Source organism: Lampris incognitus, chromosome 5 (assembly GCF_029633865.1).
Source record: "Lampris incognitus isolate fLamInc1 chromosome 5, fLamInc1.hap2, whole genome shotgun sequence".
Lineage (NCBI taxonomy): Eukaryota > Metazoa > Chordata > Actinopteri > Lampriformes > Lampridae > Lampris > Lampris incognitus.
In genome coordinates, this window is record NC_079215.1 from 24,018,416 (window position 1) to 24,039,365 (window position 20,950).

Consider the following 20,950-nt stretch of genomic DNA (forward strand, 5'->3'; position numbering starts at 1 on the left):
CCAAAGGTCTGCAATGCTGTAATTGCTGCAAATGGAGGATTCTTTGACGAAAGCAAAGTTTGATGTAAAGAAAATCTTATTTCAAATACAAATCATTATTTCTAACCTTGTCAATGTCTTGACTCTATTTTCTATTCATTTCACAACATATGGTGGTGAATAAGTGTGACTTTTCATGGAAAACACAAAATTGTTTGGGTGATCCCAAACTTTTGAACGGTAGTGTATATAGAAACTATATTTTTATTTTTTAAACCTGTTGGATTTAATGATACAGAGGGATTGGTTTGGACCCTAATAGCAGTGTAACCGGTTATTTTCTTGCCCAGCAGTTTAGTAAACAGCTGAGATATGAAAGTGTTGTCCGTGTCCTACAAATAAATACCGGTAGGTCGCTGACGTTTGTACAACTTGCGCAACAAGTGCAGTGAAAACTGCGGAGGGAGGAAAAAAACTTTTCGTGCGGAGATAAACGGCCCGTGTCTAGACGGTAACCCTAGATTTGCGGAACTCTCGCACACTTCCGCAAGGTGAGCGAGAAGTTGGGGTTGGGTCGAGGTTCGGTAAATATCTCGCGAGAGTTTCGCAAATCTAGCGTTACCATATAGACGCGACCAGATAAAGGCGTCACACACGCAGCGATTTAAACCCGGAGGTTCTCCTGACTGCAGCTTGGCCAAATTCAGGAACCACCTGTCAAACCCAGATAGTCCAAGACACCATGCTCGTCTTTCTTCCTTTCTTCTCTATCGAGACATGGACTCTACTGGCCATACTGATCGGGATTTTTATCAAGTGAGTATCAGAGTTTGACCTAAGTTAAAAAATGTTAAAAAAAAACTTGATTGCTTTGGATTACAAAAAAATAAGGGTGTAAGGAGGGGAAGAAAAAGCAGAGGGTCTGCTAGTGTGTCTGACTGAGCTTCACTGTGCGACTTTTATTTTCCTGTCGTGCTGTAGGTATGGCTACAGCTCATATGGGGTGTTCAAGAAGCTCGGAATCCCCGGTCCGAAACCCACGATGTACTTAGGCACCGTCACCCAACACGGCCGAGTGTGTACAGTACTCTTTTTAAAAAGTTGCTCGTGATGTTGGAATAGCCTAAAAATGTTCGTAGCTATGCCGCGAGAATTCCCAGTTAAATACAATCTCAGGGTTCAAGTGTCAAGCAGCTGGCGGCTGAACTTCACCAGCAGCTTCAAAATACCAATTTCAGTTAAGGATGGGAAAAAAAAGTACTTTTTCTTTTCAGATTTACTACTTTCAAGACTTGGAGTGCGCTAAGATATATGGGAAAGTTTGGGGGTAAGTCTACAAAAGCCGTATAATGTATAGTATATGTGTATGCGTATGCTTAAAATCGTGTGATTGTGCATGTCTAACCATCTTTAACCCTCGCTGTCCTAATGCAGCTGCACTGTAAAAGCAGCGTGAACTAAATGTCCCCAGACTGAAGGTGTTTGCATGTGTGTGCGCTTGCGTTTGTGTGGTAGGAGTTACGAGTTTAAGAAGCCCGTGTTAGCTGTAACAGACCCCGGTATGGTGAAAACCATCCTGGTGAAAGAGTGTTTTTCCAACTTTACTAACCGGCGGGTAAGAGCACCAAAGGCAGAAAACACAGCACACAACCATTTAGTGTTACAGCCTGTCCATTAACATGCACTGACTCAATATCGATCCACTGACTTGCACATCCATTTTACCTACGGTGAATACAAACTCCACACAACCCCTTTTAAAACGTTTGTGATGTAAAAAAATATATATATAAATCATGTCAGAAATGTTTCCACTTTTTTTTAATTGCAATCTATAAAAAGTGAAAAACACATTTTTGGGAATAAAAATGAAAAACTTAACAATAAGCTGGTTGCACACCCCTAATACTTTGTTGAAGCACCTTTTGATTTTATTACAGCGCTCAAGTCTGTGGGCGGCACGGTGGCCCAGTGGTTAGCGCTGTCGCCTCACGGCAAGAAGGTCCTGGGTTCGAACCCCCCGGGGTTGTCCAACCTTGGAGGTCATCGTCCTGTGTGGAGTTTACATGTTATCTCCGTGTCTGCAGTGGGTTTTCTCCGGGTGCTCCGGTTTCCCCCACCATCAAAAAGACATGCATGTTAGGGTTAACAGTCCTGTCTGTGCCCCTGACCGAGGCATGGCAAGACGAACTGGAGGTGGTCCCCGGATACTGCATGACTGTTGACCACTACTCCTAACTACACAGGATGGGTTAAATGCAGAGAAAGAATTGCCCCACGGGGGTTAATAAAGTAGTAAAAAAAAAAAAGTCGGTAACACTTTAGTATGGGGAACGTAGTCACCATTAATTAGGTGCTTATTAGCATGCAAATTAGCAACATATTGGCTCTTAATTGGTCATTATTACGTACTCATTAATGCCTTATTCTGCATGGCCTTATTATACAACCAGTAAGCCATTAACTATGAGTTTTCCCTCTATAACCTCAGAATTATTGCTTATTAGTAGTACCATCTCAATATGCTTTGCTTAGTATGGACTTTATAAGGTGGTAGTACCACAAGAAGAGTTATTCTCCCTTACTAACACTTAATGAATATGGTCTGTTCTTACATAACAAAACACAAAACTACAAGTGTTAATAGTGTTAAATTACTGTAAATTAAGTTTTTGTTACTTAGAATATGTTCCCCATACTAAAGTGACATCTTGATCATTACTAATTCACTAGTAATTAAGTTTTTTTATGTTCTCCATACTAAAGTGTTACCAAAAAGTCTTTTGGGGTAAGGGTCTATCAACTTGGCACATCTTGACTTGGCAATATTTTCCCACTCTTCCTTGCAAAAGCGTTCTACATCTGTCAAATTGTGAGGGCACCTTGTGTGCACAGCCCTCTTCAGGTCACTCCACACAAATTTTCAACTGGATTCAGGTCTGGGCTCTGGCTGGGCCATTCCAAAATGCTGATTTCATGGTTCCTTCCACCTTGACTAAAGCTCCAGTTCTGGCTGAAGAAAAGTAGCCCAAAAGCATGATGCTGCCACCACCGTGCTTCACCGTGGGTATGGTGTTCTTTCGGTGATGTGCTGTGTTGTTTTTACACCAACCATGCCTTTTGGACTTTATGGCCAAAAAAGTTAAACCTCGGTCTTATCAGACTATAACACATTTTTCCACATAGTTTTGTGAGACAAGCTGCATGCTTTTGAAAATTTAGCCAGGCTTGAATGTTTTTGTTTTTTGCATGTGAAATGCTTCCGCCTTGCCACCGTACCCCATAGCTCAGACCAGAGCCCTAGAAAGAGAGAGTTACGTCAATGAGGGGTCAGAACGCGAGAGGGTCACATGGTTCATGTAACCGCTGAATAGTTCCAAACGAAGCTTGGCGGGTCATTTAAATGAACTGCTTAGCCACGATTTCTGGTAACTACTAACCAATATTTTCAGATTTTTACATTTATATATAGATATAGATATATTCCAACGTGACACATATTCTATGCGCATGTGTAGGAACATTATTATTGCGATAATGTTTTTAGAATTGCTATAATTTCCTCTGAAAAGGAAGAATGTGGACAGTAAACTGGCTAACTTTACTTACTCACTCTTACCTGTAAATTAACCTTTGATTAATGCGAGAAACATACCTTCGCCATAGAAATCCTATTGCCCCGGGTCGCACTGTTTGGAACTATTCAGGGCTCCCATGATCCGCCATTGCTGTTAAATAATTTTGGCCCATTGACATCTACGGAGTTGACGTAACTCTCTCTTTCTAGGGCTCTGGCTCAGACATATGAAGAATACAGGAGATTGTTGTCACATGTAGGGAGCAACCAGTACTTGGTAGAAATTCCTGCAGCTCCTTTAATGTTGCCATAGGCCTCTTGGCAGCCTCCCTGACCAACTTTCTGCTTGTCTTCATCAATTTTGGAGGGATGTTCTGTCCTTAGTAATGTCACTATTGTGCCACACTTTCTCTACTTTTTGATGATATTTTTCACTGTGTCCATCCCATGGTATATCTATCCATTCCATCCATCCATTATGTGAACCGCTTATGCTGCTCTCAGGGTCATGGGGATGCTGGAGCCTATCCCAGCAGTCACTGGGCGGCAGCTGGGGAGACACCCTGGACAGGCCACCAGGCCATCACACAGGGGCCCCCCCACCCACACACTCATACCTAGGGACAATTTAGTATGGCCGATTCAGCTGACCTACATGTCTTTGGACTGTGGGAGGAAACCAGAGCCCCCGGAGGAGACCCACGCAGACACAGAGAGAACATGCAAACACCACACAGAGGATGAACCGGGACGACTGCCAAGGTGAGGCGACCGTGCTGATCACTGCTCCACTGTGCTGCCCATGGCATATCTAATCCCTCGGAAATTCTTTTGTATCCCTCTCCTAATTGATACCTTTCAACAATGAGATTCTGTTCATGTTTTGTAAGCTGTTTGTGGACCATGGCTTCTGCGGTTGGGTGCAACCAAGAAGATGTCAGGAAAAGCTGAACTTTATTTGGCCTTAATCAGAATCACTTTAATTGATGGCAGGTGTATACTAAGTACTATTTAACAGGAGTTTGAATGTGATTGGTTAATTCTGAATACAGCCACATCCCCAATTATAGAAGGGTTTGCACACTTGTGCAACCAGGTTATTATCAGTTTTGTATTTTTCTTTTCTTTTTTCCCTAAAATGTTTCTTCTTGTTTTTCCACTTTATTTTTATAGGTTGCAATTTCACATTAAGGATGGAAAAAGTTCGGACATCTATCTTGGTTTCATTTTTTTTTCTACATCACAAAACCCCCGCCATTTTAACAGGGGAGTGTAAAATATTTTTTCCACTGTATGTCTGTATGTGTGAGTTTAGTAGTGGGGATCATCAGAAATAACCACAAACACACAGACAAAGGACAAATGCACACAATCATTAATCATTCTTCTGTAGAACCTCCGTTTATATGGGGACATATATGACGCTGTGAGTTTTGCTGAGGATGATCAATGGAGACGAATTCGCAACATCCTGTCTCCCTGTTTCACCTCTGGACATATTAAAGAAGTAAGTGTTGTCCGTATACTTCCCATCCACTTGTCTTCATCCTCTGGTTGATACCAAGGGATTCTTTTCCACCTTTAAAACACCATTTTGCCCTCTGCTTTTGTCTTCTCTATCTTAGATGTTTCACATCATGAAGCACCACTCACACAAGCTGATGGAAAGCTTGAGGACCAAGGTGCAAAATGATGACGTCGTGACTCTGAATGAGTGAGTAAACTACCATAAATGATTGTCAAATGGCACAAGACTGTTTCCCCAATGCAAAAATGTAGTCCTCAGAACTTAAGAAGAATCTCCCATTTCAGCAATTTCTTAAATAAAATCACTGTATATAAATGTTTTGCCCTCAAACCCCTTGCAAGAACAAACTGAATATGTCTTGATGCATGCTCAATAATCCAGGTAAGAAAATCAAAGAAGGGTAAATCAGTTCACCTGGATACAGTTTATTGATAGATACGTTTCCTCACTTAACTGACATCTTCAGTCTAAACTCACTGCAGGCATCCCCACCCCTTATAAACAACATAGTACAATACAACAACCAGTTGCCTATGCAAATATGGGTGTGACCACTAACTAGAGTTTCAATGACCATGTGTACGATTCACAGAGGATAAAAAATACATTGGACCATGTTTACAGTAACATCAGAAAAGGATACAAGGTCTCCACACTCCCCCACTTAGGCCAGTCTGACCATCTGTCTCTCGTCCTCACCCCGACATACAGACCTCTCATCAGCAAAAAAAAGGCCTTCAGCGAGAATCATAAAGAGTTGGCCTAAAGGGGCTTACACTCAGCTTCAGGACTGCTTTGAGCGTACTCACTGGGATCTATTTGCACAACAAGACACAGAAGACTATACAGCCACTGTCCTGTTTTACATACAAAACTGTATTGATACTGTGACTGTTGACAAACATATCAGATGCTTTCCAAACAATAAACCACTGATGACAAGAGATGTGAAGCTGCTGCTGAGGGACCGCGACACAACCTAGAGGTCTGGCAATGCTGAACTATACAGCATTGCCTGGCAGTGCTGAACTATATAGCATTGCCTGGCAATGCTGAACTATACAGCATTGCCAGGTCCACCCTGAAAAAGCCATCAAGGAGATAAAAGCAGCGTACAGGCAGAAAATTGAAGGACATTTCAGCGAAGGCAACCCCCAGCGGGTATGGCAAGGCATTCATCAAATCACAAACTACAAAGGCAGCAAAGACCCAACCAGCACCAGCAGCAGCGACTCACTAGCTGAGGAACTCAACCACTTCTTTAACCGTTTTGAGGTGTATGAGGCGGCGACTGAGACTGCACTGACACCAACCACAAACTGCCTGGCACTTCATGTGAGCACAGATGGTGTCAGGAGAGTGCTTCGCAGTGTCAATCCCAGGAAGGCCGCCAGCCCAGACAGCATTCCAGGGAGGACCCTCAGATACTGTGCAGATCAGTTAGCGGAGGTTTTCAGCAACATCCTTAACCTCTCCTTGTTTAGTTTAGTTTATTGTTTATTTGACAGGGACAACGCACAATTTTACAATCGCACCAGAGTTAGCCGGCAGCTAATTTTCATCTGTAGTCCCTGGGCAGGCAAACAAACAACAATTAATACAGAAGTAAAAACATAACAATACATAAGAAAACTATTGGACAAGCAGACAAAGAACAATCAAGACAGAATACAAACATGACAATACATCAGAAAACCAATCTCAAAAGTTATAAGTACAATCTGATCTATTTAAACAGTGGATATAAATAGCAATCTGGCCTATATGACAACAACATAATGAATATGGATTTCATCTATTCAACAACAATAAATATAAATAGTAAACTGACCTGAAACATCAATGAATAACAATCTGACCTAAACTATGACAACAGCTATAAAAATCAATCTGGCCTATTCAATGGCAAGAAATATAAATTAAACACAGTCTACGGTAATGTTGCACCAGGGCTGGTTCCAGTCAGAACCCTAGGCTGCTCCTGACTAAGAAAAATATAGTAACTACTCTGAATAAAAAGTAAAAAAAAAAAACCCTGAGTGAATCTAAAGTATGTGCAAAATATTAAAGCAAGGACATTTATTTGTGATTACACGTCAGCACAGATGTGTAATCATGAATAAATGTCCTTGTCATTATGCACTGTACCCAAATGCTTTAAGTCTGCCATTGTTGTGCCTGTCCCTAAGAAAATATCTATCAGCAGCCTTAATGACTACAGACCTGTGGCACTCACCTCCACTGTAATGAAGTGTTTTGAGCGGCTGGTCCTAAAACACATTAAATCTGCACTCCCACCCACTCTGGACCAACACCAATTTGCCTACAGAGCCAACAGGTCAACAGAGGATGCCATTAACACAGCTCTCCATACTGCATTGACACATCTGGAGCACCCGGGAACTTATGTGAGGATATTGTTTGTAGACTTTAGCTCTGCATTCAACACAGTAATCCCCAGCAGAGTGGTGATCAAGCTGCGCGAGCTGGGTGTCAGCCAGTCCACATGAAGATGGATAAAATACTTTTTAGCAAATCGTTCACAGACTGTCAGGCTGGGGGACACACCACTCATCGACCCTGACACTCAGCACTGGAGCTCCACAGGGCTGCGTGCTGAGTCCCCTTCTCTATTCACTTTACACACATGACTGCATACCAACCCACAGTACAAATACTCAGTAAAATTTGCAGATGACATTACTATGGTGGGACGAATACAGAATGGTAATGAGTCTGCCTACAGGGATGAGGTCCACAAACTGTCAGTACGATGCTCCAGTAACAACTTGGCACTCAACACCTCCAAAACAAAGGAAATCATCATCAACTTTAGAAAACAGGAAGAGGAACCTGCTCCCTTATACATTGTTGAAGACATGGTGGAGAGGGTGACCAGCTTCAAATTCTTCCTTGACACACACATCTCTCAGGATCTCACATGGACTGTCAGTACAACTTCCCTAGTGAAGAAGGCACAGCAGCAGGTTTACTTTCTGAGGACACTGAGGAGAGCTCATTTGTCCCATCCACTGCTGGTGTACTTCTATCACTGCTCCATAGACAGCATACTCACTTATGGCATCTTAGTGTGGTATGCCATTTGCACTGTGGCTGATAAGAAAGCTCTGCAGAGAGTGGTTAAGTCGGCACAGAAAACCATTGGCACACAGCTACCGTCACTTGAGGACATATACAGATACCGCTGCCTACGTCGGACCACAAACATGATCAAGGACTCATCTCACCCAGGCAACCACATTTTCACTCTGCTGCCCCCTGGGAGGCGCTGTAGGTCTTTCAAGACTCGTACTTCCAGACTTTTGAAGTTTCTACCCACGTGCCATAAAAGAACTGAACTCTGTAAATAAACTGTAAGGTAGCAATAATATCATGAAACTGTGCAATAACACCTGTACATTTGACATGTGCAAAAAATATATATATGCTGACTCGGGTTAGTGCAATACACAGACTATTTATCTAGTGTAATAGATATTACACTTGTTTTTACACTTACGTATACATTATATGTTGATTGTGCTGAAAATGTGTTTCTATTTGTATTTTGACTATTTGCATATTATATACAAATAGTTATATATATATATGTTTTTTATTATTCAATTTTGTACCACTGGGGAGAGTTGCACTTAATTTCGTTGTACAGTTGCACAATGACAAATAAAGGCATTCATTCATTCCTTCATTCAATAAGGGAATGTTGCAATCACAGATGACAACAGATGTATAATGGCTGAAACCAACGACCAGTTTCATGTGCAAATATGGGTGTGACAATTAACTAGTTTTGATGGCTATGTGTACTATTCACAGAGGATTGGGGAATAGTTGCAATCACAGCATTGTAAGATGGCGACAGATGTACTCTTAGCCCCCCCGCCCCCCCCCCCCCGTTCAGGGATGGTCGTTCCCTCTTAAGATAGATGGCCTCTTTGACTCCCCGTTCAAACCATTGTTCCTCCCCATCAAGTATGTGCAATCCTCATCCTTGAAAGAGTGGCCACTGGCCTGTAGATGGGTGTAGACTGCAGAGTCCTGGCCAGACATGTTAGCTCTCCTGTGTTGTGCCATTCTCTTGGCCAACGTCTGTTTAGTTTCCCCAATGTACAAGTCACTGCAATCCTCCTGGCACTTAACAGCTTACACTATATTGCTCTGTTTGTGCTGGGAGATGTGGTCCTTGGGATGGACCAACTTCTGGTGCAGCGTGTTTTGGGGTTTGAAAGTAACTGAGACACAGTGTTTTGAAAATATGCATCTCAGCTTTTCGGACACTCCCGCCTTATACAGAATCACCACTGGTTTACACTTAGACAGCTGTTGTCCTTCTCCTCTCTTCGATTGGCTGGTGCACTGTTTGGGCATCTTGCCAGCTTTGACAATATCTGTCAGTATCTGTCAATAAACGTTGTATCCAGATGAACTGATTCAACCTTCTTTGATAAAGAAATTGAATAGAAATACTATAAGAACTTAAAAGGGTCACGTTTCTCAGACACTTCTTGTCCATGTTAGAATTCTTTGTCCATCTATACTTGGCAAAATAGAACTCATTTGACATTGAAAAATAATAATTTTGACATGTACAAAATACAAAGTAGAAATATATATAAAGGAATAGTTCAAAGTTATTTATAATACTACCCATATTTGTCGGTTCTCATGAACACATACTACCTAAGCAGTTAGTTACACTGGTTGAGAAAAGTTCACCAAGTTTACTTCTTGGTGTGGTTCTAAATCACAGTCAGTAGCAGTCTTAGAGGGCTTTACATTCACACAATTACATTGTTGTCACATTCACACATTCACACAATTACGTTTTTGTCAGCTGTATAGCTGACAACAATGTAAGACCTGTAGGCCCTCGATTTGGATGAGGGAAAACAGCATAAATAAACTTTTCAGAGAAAAATATCAGTTTCACATTACTGACACATCAGCAATTAAAAACTATTTACAAATATGTTACAATGCCCTCCATAGATAGCATTACCATGATCAATGGTTGAACTTTCAGAAACCAATCTGGCATACAAGCAAATGGCAATGCTTGGCAATGCTCAGAGCAGAAGTGTGGCGCAAACATAAAAATAGGGGAGTCTGGGTGGCATGGCAGTCTATTCCGTTGCCTACCAACACGGGGATCTCTGGTTCGAATCCCTGTGTTACCTCTGACTTGGTCAGGTGTCCCTACAGACACAATTGGCTGTGTCTGCGGGTGGGAAGCCAGATGTGGGTATGTGTCCTTGTTGCTGCGCCAGCGCCTCCTCTGGTCAGTCAGGGTGCCTGTACGGGGAGGAGGGAGACCCGGGGGAAATAGTGTGATCTTCCCACAGGCTACGTTCCCCTGGCGAAACTCTTCATTGTCAGGTGAAATTAAGCAGATGGCGACTCCACATGTATCGGAGGAGGCATGTGGTAGTCAGCAGCCCTCTCCGGATCAGCAGAGGGGGTGGGACAGTGACCAGGAAGGCTTGGAGGAGTGGGGTAATTGGCCAAGTACATCCATCCATCCATCCGTTATCCAAACCGCTTATCCTTACTTGGGGTCGCGGGGATGCTGGAGCCTATCCCAGCAGTCACTGGGCGGCAGGCGGGCCGAGCACAATTCGGAGAAAGCGGGGGGGGGGGGGGGGGCTGCTACCAATAACTGGCTTCAACCACCAAGCAAACAAATGTGTTAAGCAATGCTCTATGTGTGTACCAGCTACTTCGGATCTTACATTTTAGATGCGATGGCCAGCATTGCATTCAGTTTGGACACTGACACACTTGCAAACCCTTCAGATGCCTTCACCACCAACGCCAACCAGTTATTCAGAATAAACATTCTACTCTTCACAATCCAAGGTAATAAACACTTCATTACAGTTATATACCAGATTAAGTTTAGAACAGAATAGAGTCGAATAAGATGGGATATTACAAGGATGCTCATAAGGTTTTTAACCTTCTCTCTTCCACCAGGGGTTTTTCCATTCCTTCTGCCTCTGTTTGAGATGTTAGACTTCTCCCTCTTTCCTCGGTCAGCTACTACATATTTTCAGTCTGTACTGACAAAGATTAGAGCAGAACACAGAAACAGTTCAAGCAAGGTTTGAATGAAGCAAATGCATATGCTCACACGCAAAAATTATTAATGCACGTATAGGTCAAACAGCCATAGTAATTGCTCTGTTGGCTGAATGTTTTCAGAATCGGGTGGATTTCCTTCAATTGATGATTGATTCCAAGGGAACAAAGTCAAATAAGGGTAATAACTTGTCGAAAGCACACATGCACACAAACACATCCAAACATGTCCTTATGTCTGATTTCCTTTCCCCAACAGGTCTGAGCAAGCATGAGATTTACTCCCAAGCAACAACTTTTATCAGTGGTGGTTATGTTACCAGCAGCACAACTCTGAATTTCATGGCCTATAGCCTGGCTACAAATCCTCATGTCATGTATCGCCTACAAGAAGAGATAGAGTCTACCTTCCCCAACAAGGTAGAGTAAAATCTCTCTGTAATGTATACTCTTCTAGTTTGGACATCAGTTTTGCAACTAACAATCTTATTTAAAGGATGAGATATCAGCAGCAAAAATTGATATTTTTTCACTGATCTGAACTGAAATGCAATTGATCACATCTCTTTAGGCTCCTATTCAATATGAGGGTTTGGTGCAGATGGAGTACCTGGACTGCGTGGTCAATGAGACTCTGAGGTAGTTATGGGCCCTTGTGTCTGTTTTTTGTATTGATAAGCCAAATTATGGTACAGGTAATAGAATGTGTCACTGCCTGCTGAGCTAAAAAATGTAATGTGGTTTCTAAAACTTGTGGAAAAATAAAATGGTGGATTGCTCCCTCCGGGTTGGGGATGAGTTGTTGCTCAAGTGAAGGAGTTCAAGTATCTCAGGGTCTTGTTCACGAGTGAGGGTAGGATTGAGCGGGAGATTGACAGGCAGATTGGTGCAGCATTAGCAGTAATGCAGACATACCAGACCATTGTGGTGAAAAAGGAGCTGAGCCGGAAGGCAAAGCTCTCAATTTACCAGTCAATCTTCGTTCCAACCCTCACCTATGGTCATGAACTTTGGGTAGTGACTGAAAGGATGAGATCAAGGATACAAACGGCTGAAATGAGTTTCCTCCGTAGGGTGCCTGGGCTCAGCCTTAGCGATAAGTTGAGGAGCTCGGACATCCGGAGGGCGCTCAGAGTAGAGCCGCTGCTCCTTCGCGTCAAAAGGAGCCAGTTGCGGTGGTTCGGGCATCTGATTAGGATGCCTCCTGGGTGCCTTCCTTTGGAGGTTTACCGGGCACAGCCAACTGGAAGGAGACCGCAGGGTAGAACCAGAACTCGCTGGAGGGACTACATCCAATCTGGCCTGGGAATGCCTTGGGATCCCCCAGGAGGAGGTGGAGGGTGTTGCTGGGGAGAGGGACGTCTGGAGTGCCCTACTTAGCTGGCTGCCACCGTGACCCTACTCCGGAGAAGCGGCTGAAGATGAATTAGTTAATTAATACAAATTGTAAGGTATATTTTCAGATGTTCTGAGATTTGGGGTATTATTTTCAATATATAAATCTTGAGTATAAAAAAAAGATTTGATTGAAAACAAAACAATTTTTTTACTTTTAGGCTCTTCCCTCCAAGTGCACGCCTGGAACGTGTTGCAAAGAAAACTGTGGAGGTTAAGGGAATTGTCATCCCCAAGGGAATGGTTGTCATGATTCCACTCTTCGCTCTCCACCGGGATGCTGATTTCTGGCCGGAGCCAGAGGAATTCAGGCCTGATAGGTTAAAAATCATCTTATAAACCCATATTTAATGAGAATGTATCAATAATACCCTAACCACATTAAAGCACCCTTGGGTGGCTGGCAGGGGTGCAACTATGAGTAATCAAATTCACCTAGCTGTGTTGTTGCTATATTTCCTGAAAACAAGAAACAAAAAACGAACTGTATGGTATTTATTTTACTTATTATTTGCTGTTTGTGTTTCCAGGTTCAGTAAGGAGAACAAGCACAACATTGAGCCCTACACTTATTTGCCATTTGGGGCAGGGCCAAGGAACTGTATTGGGATGCGATTTGTACTTGTAATGATGAAATTGGTCTTGGTGGAGGTTCTACAGAACTACAGTTTTTCCGTCTGCAAAGAGACAGAGGTAGGCGTTCGGATACCGTAGCGGTCTATTCTGTTGCCTACCAACACAGGGATCGCCAGTTTGAATCCCTGTGTTACTTCCGGCTTGGTCGGGTGTCCTTACAGACACAATTGGCTGTCTGCGGGTGGGAAGCCGGATGTGGGTATGTGTCCTGTTCGCTGCACTAGTGCCTCCTCTGGTTGGTTGGGGTGCCTGTTCAGGGGGGAGGGGGAACTAGGGGGAATAGTGTGATCCTCCCACGCGCTACATCCCCCTGGCGAAACTCGTCACTGTCAGGTGAAAAGAAGCGGCTGGCGACTCCACATGTATCAGAGGAAGCATGTGGTCGTCTGCAGCCCTCCCCGGATCGGCAGAGGGTGTGGAGCAGCAACCAGGACAGCTCGGAGGAGTGGGGTAATTGGGTGGGTACAACTGGGGAGAAAAAAATCCCCCTCCCCCCCGAAAAAAAAGAGACAGAGGTGCCATCAAGTTCTATTATGCATTTATATCTCCATAATTCAAAAGAACATTCAGCTAAACCTGTAAAGAACCATAAATCTGATTTTACCAGATACATCATTGCATAGGCTATTTGACAATATATCTGCATGTATAGGAAAATGCAAATTAATCAAGTGGTGCAACATTGCCAAATACAGATTGATACATTGTTTTTTTTTACCTAAATTATTCATTCCCCCAGATACCCCTAGAGTTTGACCAAATACAGATTGATACATTGTTTTTTTTTACCTAAATCATTCATTCCCCCAGATACCCCTAGAGTTTGACGGTACAGGTTTGGTGGGTCCTGTACGGCCAATCAAATTGAAACTGGTGCCACGCTCCATATCCTCACAAAATGGGGACAACGCCACAAAGTAAAGCAGACATCCATTTCTGGAGACCGTTGGGAACAGCTCCAGTGTCCAGAGTAATTCAAATACAATGCAGAAGTGATTACTAAGAGAACGTATGCTCCCGAATCATTGCAATATCTTCTCAATATTTGAAATAGCATGCCATGCCATGTTTTAAAAGGCATTTTGTTATAATTGCAAATAAACTTATGTAAACCATAGCAAGGCTGATAACTTGCCTTTGTTTGACCAGATATGGGATCTAAGCATGTTTTCACCCATACCCTCCACGTTCATAGATCATTTTAGAGAGAATCATTTTTGTTTAATGTTGGTTAAGAGCTTGCCATTTTTGAATGTCCTAGAAGAATTGTTGAAGCTTTCACTATATGCTTTTGAAGATGCAGAACATCGGTTTTCTGTAGTAGAGCACTGTCAGCTAAAGTGCAACCTTTGACCCCATTGTGTTCACTACGGTAATTTGTAGATGTGGCCAGCCAACTTCGATAACACTTTGCGATCATGAATACGTTAAATGTCTTTAAGTTTGAGGATCTATTATTTCAGCAATATTGAAATCATTTGCTATGAGAAAAAAATTTTTTTTTTTCATGACGATAAACAAGAAAGCTTAATTCACTGATGCACACACACAAAATTGTGAAAGGGACAATAAATAAAGGTATCTGAACAGGGAGGCTAGCATGTTCAACAAAGAAATTAAAACTTCACTATGAAAACGTATGGCAGCCTCACTAGAAATAACACCATGCACAACCAGAATAAAGGGCAAAGGAGACAGTCACCTTTGTCTAGTCACTAGAAAAATTACCCAGTGGCATGACTGCTTATTTAATCAGATGTTATATAATCAAGTCAGTGTTGTGAAACAGTGGATTTTAGCCCGTTTCTGTGGGTTTTAGCCTGTTTCTGCTCTTAACACAATTTTTTTAAAAATTGCTAATCCATGGGGCAAACAATGACCTGAGAACCCCATGTGTTGTCCCTGAACTTTGGAATGACACCAAGTCTGAAGTCATTTTTGTCATCGAGGCAGAACCTGAGATGGACTTTTCCGTCAGAATCTCTTCGAGCTAATACTGATTTTGAGGACTGAGGAGGTTAGGCTCCGTGTCAGTATGAACTTCTCGCCTTTCTAGTTTAATGCCTGGGTATTATCTGAACCTTTAGGTATCCTTAAGGTATACAAGAGACTGGGAAAACTGTTGGGAGTGCTATTAAACTGCATATTTTTAGTTTTGGCAAAATGCAAACTCGAGTTTAAACTAAAATGTTATCTCCCAACAAGCTGTACCCCACAATATACTGATGAACACCCTATAATCGTTGTGAACCACGACTTGGTGAATGGCGCTACAAATGTCACTTGTTATTTTGTTATAGAAGGCAGAGCTTTATGGATTTTTCCCTTTTCTCCCAGTTCTACTTGGCCAATTACCCCACTCTTCCGAGCCGTCCCGGTTGTTGCTCCACCCCCTCTGCAGATCCGGGGAGGGCTGCAGACTACCTACCACATGTCTCCTCCGATACATGTGGCGTCGCCAGCCGCTTCTTTTCACCTGACGGTGAGGAGTTTCGCAAGGGGGACGTAACGCGTGAGAGGATCAGGATATTCCCCCCCAGTTCCCCCTCCCCCCCGAACAGGCGCCACGACCGACCAGAGGAGGTGCTGGTGCAGCAACCAGGACACATACCCACATCCGGCTTCCCACCCGCAGACACAGCCAATTGTGTCTGTAGGGACGCCCAACCAAGTTGGAGGTAACACGGGGATTCGAACCGATGATCGCCGTGTTGGTAGGCAACGGAATAGACCGCCATGCCAACCAGACGCCCCTTTCTCTCAATTTTTGACACGTGAACATGTTCTTTTCCTAAAAGAAAGAAATCGTGCTGTAAGCCAAACTATGTTGTGGAGTAAAAAGTTGAATGCTACAATTTGATCCATCACCACCAATGTTGTGCCCTCAGACATACCCATATGAAACAGTAAGAGCATCATCCATCTCAATTTAAGAAAAGCAACACGATTCTATGTTCAACTCAGAGATCTATGTAGTCATGACAATGGTACCTCAACACCTTCAATATTACATGATATATCCTGGTGGGGCCGGAGGTCGAACAAGGTTCTCTATTTTAACTGATGAAGAGCAGGAAAAAAACTACAATTTCCTGCCTTAAAAACAGATGTCTTAGAAACGCTTAACTTGTGATGACGATACATTTCACAACCTAAAATTAAACAAACTTTTCAGCTCAAATTGGATTTTGGATTAAGTTCCAGTTTAAGTAGAAAAGGTTATTTTTCAAAAACATTACAAAAGTAAGAAAGTTGTCTTAGACAGGAAAAAAAATCATCTAGTTTGAGAAATGCAAGAACACTGACTGGAATCGCTGCAACACAATATTCTCATAAAAAAAAAGGATCATATACTTTAGATGAGGTCAACAGACATGGCTTCAGTGACAACTGTATGAGTATTATTTTGAAAGCGGAGTCAAAAATAAAATGAAGTACGAAAATCTCTCTCCCAGGCCTTCTCCTTTGCCTCTTTTCTCCTGCTTTCATCCTTCCTCTTCCCCCTGTCTAATCTCCCATCTCCTGCCTTGGGTGTTGATTTGACTGCTTGAGGGTCTTTGGCTAGAAAGTGGGTAATTCTTGCTCTCTCCTGTGGCCCAAAGCCCAGGCCTTTCTGGTCTCTCTTCAGCACAGTTGGCACAGGCTTCATGGTCCCACCCCCCTTTGGCCCCAGCCCCGTCCCTGGGTTCCAGCCACAGCGAACCATCATCTTGTAGCTGGCACTGGAAGAGGGAATACAGTAGTAGGGGGTAGGTGCTGGTTGCCTCAGGCTGAACTGGTGCAAAGTGGAGGAGAGATGGGATGACAGACTGTTGCTGTATTGACTTGCACACACATCGCACCACTTGGGGTGGGGCACACTGGAGAAAGAGGAAGAGAGAAAACAAGGGTGAGAGGATGCATATGAAAGTGAGCAATGTAGAGCTAACTTTAGTTAAAGAGAGGTGATCAAGTTTTACTCTGCTGGGTACATTGTGTGTACTAGGGCTGGGCGATAAAAGGATAGCGATATGTACCAGCAATAGACACTTCAATAATAGCAATAAGAAAATTGTTAGAGAAGAATGTTTGATAGTTTCCTTTAAATGCAAACCGCCATAAAAGCACATAATGAATATGCATGCTCCCTCCCTGGCTCATAAATAGCCCATCATATCCCCTGATAATGGAGCGTGCACCAAGTGACACGCAAACAGCAAACCCCAAGTGTGCTCCTTCCCTGGCTCATAAACAACCTATCATATCCCTTGATAATGGAGCATGCTACAAGTGGCATGCAAAAAGCCATTCATTTAACAGGTATGTTGTTTGGTTGCACCATCGACATGTGACAAAACAACAGAAACAGCATTGAAGTGAGAAAATGAGTGCAGACTGTAAATTTTTGACAAAAAAGGACAGGTCAGCTTGCCAGTATGGCAGTTTTTTAATTTCTGACTGATATCAAACACACTGTTGTGTGCAAACTGTGCAGGAACATCGTCATGACCGAGGCCGGGAATTCAACCTTTTTCTCCTGGTCTTTATTAGAAATAGATTAAAAAGGATCAATAATTATCGACATCAACTAAAATGAAACATTTTATTGTGATAATTTTTTTTAGCTATATCGCTCTTGTATGGACTAACCTATTGTCAAATTGTGTTTCTTGCTGTGAATTTCTTCCGTAGTTAGCTAGCTCCTCCAACACCCCCTGGTGGCCAGCTGGAGAAGATAAACATACTTCAACAAAGCAGCTGAACAGTGAACACATACACACTATTTGAATTAAGAAAAATCCAATTTATCTATAAAGCACATTTAAAAACATGTCGAGAAAACTGCTGAACAAAAAAAAAACTAAATACATAAAAACAAGGGCTGAACAGTGCAAATAATTAGGACAAACCCCAAACACACATGACAGGTGTACCTATCAGAGCCAATTCTCTGGCATCTCTGCCTTGTGTGTCAACAACCCCGACCCAGGCAGCTCCTTGTTGCAGCAGCAGCCTCACTGCGGCCCTCTGGCCTGTCCAGCTTGCACACATTATTGCTGTCCAGAAGAAGCTATCCTGGAGGGAAACACACAGACATATGCTTACAGTAAAGACCGAAAGTACCATGAAACAGCATTTAGAGCAATGCAAAACTTCTACAATTTGATGTATGTCTGAATGAAACGGTCAAGTGGAATTTTGTGAGGAGAGGGAATCTGATTTGACAACACCAAGGCATTTTAAGAACAATGCAGGCAGGCTTCAATATGCTATTGGCTAGTTTCAATTTGATTGTAGAGGATCATTCGTCTCCTCTCTATCTTGTTCCTATTCAAAGAACCTTTTTCTTAGGCTACACTTACAAGCGCAGGATGATTTTGCTAAAATTACTGTATTTGAAAGGAAGAGAAAAAACATCATAAACACAAAAATGAAACAATTTCTTTGTGAATTTCTAAAACACAGCGTCAAATAGATGTAAATTAAGCACAGATAAGAGGTAAAAATAATCAAAATACATGTTTCATTTAATAGGACCATTGGAAAACAATATTATGTTTCCCTTTGATCTAACAATGAGTAACTCTATTCTGATTTCTTTATTAGACAACTGCAAATACAGTAGAGCGTTGTTTCACCTGAAAGTTGATGTCCACTCCCTTTGAGAACAGCTGTTTCATTCCAGAGAGGTCTCCTTCCTGGGCACACCGCAGCAGCTTCAGCCCCTGGAGCTCTATGGCGCCGGAGGACGAAGTGTGGCTGCTATTGCTCTCTCCTCTAGCTTCCCTCCTTGGAACGCTACCTCCTCTATTTCTCCCCCGCCTCTCCCCTGTTATACCTGCCTGACGTACATCTCCACCTCTGCCTTGCTCTTCTCTTTTTTTGCTCGTTCTAGTCGTTTGCTCTCTCTGACACACGCTTTCATTTTGCGTCGCCCCATCATTCCCTTTGGTGAGACTTTCATAAAACAGTCTTGCCTCCTCACCACTGTGTAGGCTCCTTGGTTGTGAGCTGGGCTGTTCCTTCCCGTTAGTCCATATATCCTGCTCCTTGGCAGGGGTGAAGAAACCCAGATTGTCCATGATGGGTGTGAAGCAGGTTTTTAAATTCTAAATGTTAACATTTTAACTCATCTGACGCTTCAGGCAGTATTGAAAAATATGACCAATTTAAAATTCTAAAGTAAGCACCAGTCTGAATACTTTATCCCAAGCGTCCATTTACAAACCAGAGTTGCTAAAGCCATAACACGACCTTAACATCTTGGCAAATACATCTTGCAAGTCAACATATTTAGAGGCAGCTAGTTAATTCTGTTTCGATGGCTAACAATCCATTTCATTAGCAGGATTTTAAGCATCTATTCATATTTAGAATATCAGAGACGCTTTCCGCGTAGCAACTTACAAATTACCACTTCCTTTATTTCAAATCAAATGCTGCCGTGGAGTTACTTAATAGCATTACTTGACAGTTTAACCGCTAAATAAAAATGAAGCTATGTAACAGCTAATTAAACTCAAGAGCAGTTTCAGCGTTAGCGTTGTTAGCTAGCTAGCTACCTATGATTAGTATCTTAGTATGAACCTAGGCTAGTTCCGAGTTTGTATACTTAAATGGCTGGTTCCCTTTAGTAACGGCAACGCGTTAATATCCTCTTTTATAGTTTACTTTTTTCAAAACTGTACACAATGTAATTTTAAAAATGTAGCTACCGCTCAACTTCGCGTAGTTCAGCCATTACCTTGGGTTAAGTTACGCCTCCTCGTTCTTCTTCGTGTTCTTTCATGTTGCTGGTTCACGAATTTCATGTTGGACTGGGAAAGTTCAGCGCGTTGCTGTCTACCTCCGACCATCAGGAGTATTGCACCTTTTTTTATTTTACCAACATTTGATTTACAATCAGGGATACAGGCGCTTGGTTACCAGAAAATATATTACGCTCTCACCGATTTGTCCTTGAGGTTTACTTTCCCCAACATTTCTAGAGAGGATGTTTCCATCCCTAACTCGGTCACAGAATCTCAGTCACGATTCTCCTCTCCTTCCTATATTTCCAGCAGCAAAGTATCGCGTTACCACCATCTCCAACTCCCCATATTCTTCGCACTTACCGTCCTGATGTTTCTCCACAAAAAGTAGTCCAATCTCCAGTCCACAGTCTTAATTCACTTATTTTAAATTCATCTTCATGACTCAATTTTATGAAGCTGCATCTATTTATATGTTGTTGAATGGAAAAAAGAAGAAAGAAAGAAAGAAAGCCACTTTATTTTGTCATTGTACATTACAACGAATTGTATTGTTACAACGAATTTGTTCTCTGCATTTAACTCATCCTGTTGTATAGGAGCAATGGGCAGCTGCAGCACCCGGGGACCAACTCCAGTTCTTCTTTCCATTGCCTTGATCAGGGGCACAGACAGGAGTATTAACCCCAACATTCATGTCTTTTGCATGCTTCCTACCATCCAAAAAAAAAAGACATGGGTTTTAGGGTTAATACGCCTGTCTGTGCCCCTGACCAAGGTAATGGGAAGAAATAACTGGAGTTGGTTTCCAGGTGCTACATGGCAGCTGCCCACTGCTCCTTAGCTATGCAGCTAGGATGTGTTAAATGCAGAGTAAATTTCATTTGTATGTATGTATATGTATATATGTATGTACAAAATGACTAATAAAGAGTATTCTATTTTTGATGGCGAGAGGAAACTGGAGCACCTGGAAGAAACCCATACAGACACCGGGAGAACATG

The 20,950-nt window shown here is 42.5% G+C and overlaps 2 protein-coding genes across 7 annotated transcripts; one reads left to right on the forward strand and one right to left on the reverse strand.

The window, feature by feature from the left end:
• The first annotated feature begins 688 nt into the window (after positions 1-688).
• LOC130112291 (cytochrome P450 3A40-like) lies at positions 689-15,896 on the forward strand. 6 transcript variants are annotated; one of them, XM_056279612.1, is made up of 14 exons: positions 689-795; positions 961-1,054; positions 1,254-1,306; positions 1,495-1,594; positions 4,950-5,063; positions 5,182-5,270; positions 10,819-10,961; positions 11,079-11,206; positions 11,307-11,364; positions 11,443-11,603; positions 11,755-11,822; positions 12,740-12,898; positions 13,109-13,271; positions 15,552-15,896. In XM_056279612.1, the coding sequence occupies exons 1-14, from the start codon at positions 722-724 to the stop codon at positions 15,894-15,896; spliced, it is 1,749 nt and encodes a 582-aa protein (XP_056135587.1). In that variant the 5' UTR covers positions 689-721. The 6 variants fall into 6 exon arrangements, 4 of the variants coding, with proteins under 4 accessions (XP_056135587.1, XP_056135590.1, XP_056135588.1 ...); XM_056279615.1 differs by having other exon boundaries at positions 14,025-15,673; XR_008810229.1 differs by lacking the exons at positions 13,109-13,271; positions 15,552-15,896 and adding an exon at positions 12,257-12,629 and having other exon boundaries at positions 12,740-12,875.
• A 729-nt stretch (positions 15,897-16,625) lies between these two features.
• gpank1 (G patch domain and ankyrin repeats 1) lies at positions 16,626-19,932 on the reverse strand. Its single transcript, XM_056279616.1, has 4 exons — positions 18,833-19,932; positions 18,128-18,269; positions 17,844-17,919; positions 16,626-17,074 (listed from the first exon to the last, which is right to left on the reverse strand). The coding sequence occupies exons 1-4, from the start codon at positions 19,274-19,276 to the stop codon at positions 16,633-16,635; spliced, it is 1,104 nt and encodes a 367-aa protein (XP_056135591.1). The 5' UTR covers positions 19,277-19,932; the 3' UTR covers positions 16,626-16,632.
• Between the last annotated feature and the right edge of the window lie 1,018 nt (positions 19,933-20,950).